The 7081-nt window shown below is 47.7% G+C and overlaps 1 protein-coding gene across 1 annotated transcript; it reads right to left on the reverse strand.

Annotated features, from left to right (window-relative positions):
• Nucleotides 1-441: 441 nt before the first annotated feature.
• Nucleotides 442-6566, reverse strand: LOC134423490 (zinc finger protein 664-like). The gene is made up of 3 exons (XM_063166456.1): nt 6453-6566; nt 2830-2904; nt 442-2645 (listed from the first exon to the last, which is right to left on the reverse strand). Exons 2-3 carry the CDS (start codon nt 2876-2878, stop codon nt 1468-1470), a joined length of 1227 nt encoding a protein of 408 aa, XP_063022526.1. The 5' UTR covers nt 2879-2904; nt 6453-6566; the 3' UTR covers nt 442-1467.
• Between the last annotated feature and the right edge of the window lie 515 nt (nt 6567-7081).

Below are 7081 nucleotides of genomic sequence, written 5' to 3' on the forward strand. Positions count from 1 at the left end.
TCACCCCTGTCCCTGGCTGGGTTCACAGTGGGGTGACAATGGGGAGGAGCAGGGAATAAATGGCAGCATGAAAGGGACAGTATCATGGTGGTGGTGGGGATGTGTTGTCCTTGGCCATGGGACACCCCATGGCATGGACATGTCAACCCATGGACTTGTCTCTAGGCCACTTGTGTCACCATCCATGGCCATGTCCCCCATTTCCTCATCCATGGCCATAGAGCCCCATGTCACCATCTCTATCTGTGACACCCCCCATGCCCAATATCGCCATCCACAGCCATGTCCTTGTCCCCTCCCCACCACATCCCCACCCAGGTCCTTATCCCCATCCCCACCATGTCCCCACCCAAGTCCCACAATGTCACCATCCATGTCTTAGTTGAATGTCTTTATATTTACCCCAATGTTGGGTGAAGGATAATGAAAAATGAAAGAAAATAAAGGCCAAAATAAAAGCATTTATGTGTCCATGCTGGCTGAGTATCTGTGTGCCTGGGCGGGTAGAAAGGACCTTTTCTAGAAAGATTTCCACTCCATTGTCTCCAAAATCCTGGGTTTTGCCCCAGTCAATCACCCTTTGGCTGTGGAAGATGCTGGTGGGCCAGAGAGAATTAGAATCATGGAATGATTCAGGTTGGAAAAGACCTCCAACACCATTTGGAATTCTGGATGCCACTCGAAGCAATGACTGGATGCAAAAGGTGAGACTGTTTTGGGGTCGAAAGTAAAAAACTGTGCTGTCCACTATGGAATTCTGATGTCTGTTTGCATCCCAATGGATTTTTCTCTGGCCGTGTCCAAGTGCCCAAGGAGAGCCAGGAAGATGTGGGGACCACCAGCCAGGTGTCTTCCCAACATGGATCACCAGGATCATGGATGACCAAGTCTCTGCCCAGCGAGGGTCACTGTGGACCATCCAGTGGGGGTCCCCAATGGGGGATGGAGTTGAAGCAGCGCTCAAAGCTCTTCGTGTCACTGTAGGACACAAAACAACACGAGCGCACACACTGCTGCTCTCAAGGGGAAGAAAAGGGAAGTTTATTTCCTGACTCCAACATTTACAGTTTTCTAAAAGCGACCGTGGATTGGAGGGTGAAAGTGCCACCTCTCCAATGACACTGGACAAACTAACAGTCCATCATATTTTTCTTCTTCTATAAAAGAATGCCAAACAAGAAGTTATTTACAGAAAGTGTTTGAGAAAGTTTGCTACAAGAATGTAAACATTAGAAGGCTCAGAAAATCTTTAAAAATCAAGGCAACACTCTTCCTGCACACAGGGCACTTGTTGGGCATCCCTTACTGCTGCCTCCCTTGGTGTTGGGTCATGGCAGAGTTCTGGGAGAAGTTCTTCCCACATTTGGGACACTGTCAGGGCCTCTCCCCAGTGTGGATCCACTGGTGGGTGACGAGAGTGGAGTTTTTCTAAAAGCCCTTCCTGCAGTCAGGGCAGCAGAAGGGCCTCTATTCTGTGTGAATCTGCTGATGCTTGAGGAGACGGTATCGGCTCTGAAACCTCTCCCCACACTCAGAACACTCATAGGATCTCTCCCCAGTGTGGATTCTCTGGTGGGCAATCAGCCTAGAGTTCTGCCTGAAGCATTTCCCACATTCCCCACACCTGTAAGGCCTCTCCCTGGTGTGGATCGTCTGGTGCAGAATCAGCCTAGTGCTCTGACTGAAGCTTTTCCCACATTCCCCACACCTGTAAGGCCTCTCCCCAGTGTGGATCCTCTGGTGGACACTCAGGCCGGAGGGGTCGATGAAGCTTTTCCCACATTCCCTGCACTTATAGGGCCTCTCCCCAGTGTGGATCCTCTGGTGGGCATTCAGATGGCAGCTCTGCCTAAAGCTTTTCCCACATTCCCTGCACTTGTAGGGCCTCTCCCCAGTGTGGATCCTCTGGTGCAGAATCAGGCTGGAGTTCTCAATGAAGCTCTTCCCACACTCTGAGCACGTGTAGGGGCACTCCCCAGTGTGCATTGTCTGGTGGATGATCAGGCGGGAGCTGTCACGGAAGCCCTTCCCACACTCCCCACACACAAAGGGTCGTATCCCAGTGTGGATCATCTGGTGGAGTTTCAAGCTGGAGCTCCTCCTGAAGCCCTTCCCACATTCTCCACATTTATAGGGCCGTTCATTGGTGTGGATCCTCTGGTGGGCGATCAGGTTGGAGTTGATCCTGAAGCTCTTCCCACATTCCCCACACTTGTGGGGCCGTTCATTGGTGTGGATCCTCTGGTGGACAATCAGGTGGGAGCTGATCCTGAAGCTCTTCCCACATTCCCCACACTCATAGGGCCGTTCCCCGGTGTGGGTCCTCTGGTGGATGAGCAGGTGGTCGCTCCTGCCGAAACTCTTCCCACATTCCAAGCACTGGTGGGGCTTCTTGCCATCATCAAGCTGCTCATGGACCACCACTTCAGCGCTCTGGCCAGATCTCTGGCTGCCTTCCAGGCACAGGCTGAGTCTTTCCTCCTCGGAGCACCCTGGGCTGGGTTTGCAGCCCCTCCTCTTGAGGGATCTCCGGGGCTTTTCCTCCTCGGTGGATTCCTGTGCCCTGGAGCCGCTCAAAATGGCCTCTTCCACCAGGTTCTGCTGTGAGGATTTGTCCTCCCTGGTCTCCATCCTCAGCTCCTTCCCTGGGGGAGGAAGGACAAGGAGAGGATGGAATTTGCCTCCGTGCCACAGGGAAGGGGAAGGAGATCCCCCAGAGCATCCCTGGCTGGACAGCATCAGCAGTGGGGCTGTGCTGCAGCCGGGGCCGTGCTGGGCTGGGAGACGGAGCAGGACAGAGGGGAAAAGGGGCACTGACTTCCTCCTCACCTGCCTCAGTGCCCTGGGGCATCTTCCTCTTCCTCACAGCCTTCTCCATCCAGATGAGGTTTGGGAATGGGAAATCTTGATTTGGGGGAAAAACAAGATGTGAGTGCATTGCCTTCGGAGGTCCCACTGGCCAAGTCCATCTCTAGAAGTCACCGGACGTCTGGTGGCCAGAAATACCTCCAAAAATCAAGGAGTCCAAAAACCTCTCCCAGGAGTTCCCTGTTTCCAGTGTCCTCACTTTGGGCTTATGGGGGTCCCTCTTCTCAGAGCTGCTGGGGGGGCTGTGGGGCCTGGGCATTCCCCCTCTCCCGGGTCCTGCTTACACAGGCTGAGGGTCTTTTGGGGGTCCCAGGGGTGAAATTATGATGCTCGTATCCCCATTTGTCTGAAATAAGCTTTGCACCTTTAACACTGGTTCTGAGAGCAGAGAGGGAGGAAGAAGAAGCACGGAGTTTGTTTTCAGAACCTCTCTCACTCCTCCACATTCCTGCTCCTCTCTTGTCTGCAGATGGACAGACAGCGGGACAGAGCCCTCCTTTGCTGTTAGTCAGTTTGAGCTAGCAGAGGAAGAGAAGCTCCCTGGACTGTGGTTTTTGGTTTATCCTTTTCTTTGGACCTGTCTAAACCTGCTCTGGATTGAACACCCAGAAGAGCACCAGGTGCTCACACCTGTGCCCCACCGGGGCTGGGCCACGGCATTTCCAGCACCAGAGAGACTGATAAGAGACTGATAAGAGACTGAGCAAGCCATGCTACAGGTCACGGAGGGACTTTGTGAGTTTGTCATCTCTTTTGGAGCAGCAAGAGATTTTATTGTTTAATACTGTTCATTTTTGGGGCTGGTGAGTGCTTTGCCTGTTCAATAAACAGTGTTTTCCACTTCTCTCAAAGAAAATACTTTTCCAGAACCAGCTGGAGGAGGGGCCACTTGACTTTGCTCTTCTACAGGAAACATCTTTAGAGTTTTTCCTCCCAAAATTGCCCTAAGCCAGGACATTGGCTTTGAAGGTCCCACTGGCCAAGTCCATCTCTAGAAGTCACTGAGTGTCTGGTGGCCAGAAATACCTCCAAAAATCAGGAATTCCAAAAACCTCTCCCAGGAGTGCCCCGTTTCCAGTGTCCTTATTTTGGGCTTATGGGGGTCCCTCTTCTCACAGCTGATGGGGGGCCTGTGGGTCCTGGGCATTCCCCCTCTCCCGGGTCCTGCTCAGGCATGCTGAGGGGGTTTTGGGGGTCCCAGGGCTCACCCTCCCCTGATTCTGTGGAAATTGTTTTTGTGACACGTGCCAATTGGGAATGGAATCAGCAAATGCTTCTATCTGCTGTGTCCAAAACAAGACACAAAGAAAGGTTTTGAAACTTTCTGACCAAATAGACAAATAAAGCATCAAAATCAAAGAAGTATAGTAGAGCAAAAGAGATGAGGCAGCAAGACGACTGATGCTTAGAATAAAATAGAGGAAGTTGGGGTAAAGCTAAGAGATATTGCAACAAGGCAATTAAAAGCTTATGTATAATAAAAAGCTTGATGCACTTGATAAATCGTGTAGCAGACACCAGTGCAAGGCCTCCCTCCAGACAATCACAAGAAGGATAGCAATCAATGACCACCTAGAAATATTGTGAAATTACTGCTCCCAGCTTATTGATATTTGCTAATTTGGACTAACCAAGCACATTGGAAAATGCTTTGTAGGCTTAAAAACAGTATATATAATTTACTGAACTGTGTGTGCTATGAGTGGAGCAGTGACTCCCCAGCCACCCAGCGCTGCGTGCTTGCTTTAAAATAAAAGGTATAGAAGTAAAATTCACATTCGCTATTGAAATTTTACATCAGGTGTTCCAGGGTCCCCTTTCTCCAGCATCCCCCCACTCTAGGCACTCAGCGCTTCCCCTGCTCCCCTTTGCACTCCTGAGAGATCCAAAAGTATCCCCTTCATCAAATAAATTAAAAATACCTCTCTCAGTGACACCAAAATAGATTTGGGACTCAACTCCTGTGAAAAACGCCAATCACTTGTTTTTAAAATTTTAAAAGTTTAATAGTAATAAAATGGTTCTAAAAACAGTAATACAATTAGAGTAATAATAATTTGGACAATTTGAATTAGGACAATACGAGACAACAAATACAAAGAATTATGGATGTCCGGGTACCTTTTTCTGGGCAGCACGAGCCTGAAAAAGGGCACCGGTTAACAAAGATTAACCCTTAAAAACAATAACCCGTTGCACATTCATACACCTCATACATGATGCATAAATTCCATTCAAACACAGGATTCTGTCTGGCCATCATCAACTTCTTCCTTCTAATCCTAACAGCCCCTTTGAGGCGGGAAGAAGTTCGTTTCTTCTGGTAAGAGAGCAAAAAATTCTTTTTTCTGAAAGATTCAGGTGTCCTGTGGCTGCTATCTGATACGAGTGCCTCATTCCTTTCTTTAAAAAAACCTCACTGACATAGTTCTTCTTTTAACTACAAAAGTTACCTTTTAATTACAAGACTACATTTATTATTAAACTGTTAATACAGCACTACTAATCAATACACCAAAATACATTTGGTAAATGTGAAAATGCCTATATTTTATGATTGGCTTTTCGCAAATATTAAATGAATATTATATGTGTTGTGTTAGAAAGTAATGCTGTATTAATTCTCTTAAGTACCATGTTAAATATAGTTTTAGGTTATAAAAATTGTTAAAATAGAAACGATGCCACGTAGGATACTTTTTTAAAGAAAGGACTTCCAGCGAGATAGCAGCCACAGGACACCTGAATCTTTCAGAGAAAAATAATTTATTGCTCTCTTACCAGAAGAAACAAACTTCTTCCTGCCTTGAAGGTGCTGTTAGGATTCAGAGGAAGAAGCTGACACTGACCAGACAGAATCCTGTGTTTGAATGGAATTTATGCATCATGTATGAAGTATATGAATATGCAATGGGCTATTGTTTTTAAGGGTTAATCTTTGTTAGCGGGGGTCCTTTTTCAGGCTCATGCTGCCCAGAAAAAGGTACCCAGAGGTCCGTAACTCTTTGTATTTGTTGTCTCGTATTGTCCTAATTCAAATTGTCCAAATTATTATTACTCTAATTGTATTACTATTTTTAGAACCATTTTATTACTACTAAACTTTTACAATTTTTTCACACACCATAAGCACACATACCTTTGCTTAAAACAATGCTTGCTTATTTCGAATACAATACCTGCTTGTAAGCCTTAAAACACAACACACAGAGCTCCATTCTTAAGCTTTAACCTTCCTAATATCTTGCTAGATAAACTTTCTGCAGCTTAGAGAGCTATTCAGACAAGCATTAATACACAGGCCATTGTTCTATTTGCCCTTGCTTTTTCTACAGTTTAAACAATTTTTCTGCTGACCTATCTCATGGCTGCGCTCTGCTCACAGTTCTGCTGTCTCTGAGGCCTGCCTTTTGCAGCTTTCCCAAAAGCCTCTGATTCTATGGATTCCCACAGTAAATATCTGCATAGAGCCCTACGATACACACTTTTCATAACTCCGGAATCGGCAAGGTCCAAATCCCAGCCAAATCCCCCTCTTCCCCCCAAAAACCCTCCCGGAGCTGCCGCTTCCCCTCGGCGCTCACCTGCAATGCGATGCTGCCGGGCCCAGCCGAGCTGCGGGCTCGCCGTGGAACCCCGCAATGCTCCTTCCCCGGCTGCTGCTCCTCCTCGGGCTGCTCCCTCCGTGCTGCTCCTGTTCCTGCTCCTCCCCTTCCCCTCTCCCTCCCCTTCCTCCCGCTCCAAGCCCGGTCCCCCTTTCGCCCCTCCTCTGTCCCACAGCCGCAGCGGCGCCGGCTCTGGGGTGTTGGAGAAGATTAAACAGGAAAGCCTTACAAATATGATTGTCTGGCAAAAGATTTTGAGAATATGGAAACTATAAGCGAGATTGAAATGAAAGCAAGCTATGAGATCCCTTAGTTACTGAACAACGGGAAAACAACGGTGTGGCCGCTGAAAGTAATCCCCTTTTGATGGAACAATTCCTTCTGCCTGCAGGCAGGTCCCAGGGTCAGAGCAGCCCCTACTGAAGGGGACCACAGAGGAGTTTTTAGGGTTTAAAATGTAGCACAGTATGGTAATGTAATGATTCTTATAGGTGGTATGAAAATGCTGTAGGATTTGTATCTTGTACTGGATTGGTTAGTGAGAATCAGAATATTCAACACAGAAGAAGATTTATTATATTGTAATGGGAACTTTGCTGTTTTAGCTC

The sequence above is a fragment of the Melospiza melodia genome, chromosome 12 (assembly GCF_035770615.1).
Source record: "Melospiza melodia melodia isolate bMelMel2 chromosome 12, bMelMel2.pri, whole genome shotgun sequence".
Classification (NCBI taxonomy): Eukaryota; Metazoa; Chordata; class Aves; order Passeriformes; family Passerellidae; genus Melospiza; species Melospiza melodia.

What these genes read in the sequence shown, in the direction of transcription:
- LOC134423490 (XM_063166456.1), bottom strand. Translation starts at nt 2,878, where the DNA reads ATGGAGAAGGCTGTGAGGAAGAGGAAGATGCCCCAGGGCACTGAGGCA. An exon ending in GCCCCAGGGCACTGAGGCAG is followed by an intron (nt 2,646 to 2,829) that starts GTGAGGAGGAAG and finishes TTCCTCCCCCAG; the next exon opens with GGAAGGAGCTGAGGATGGAG.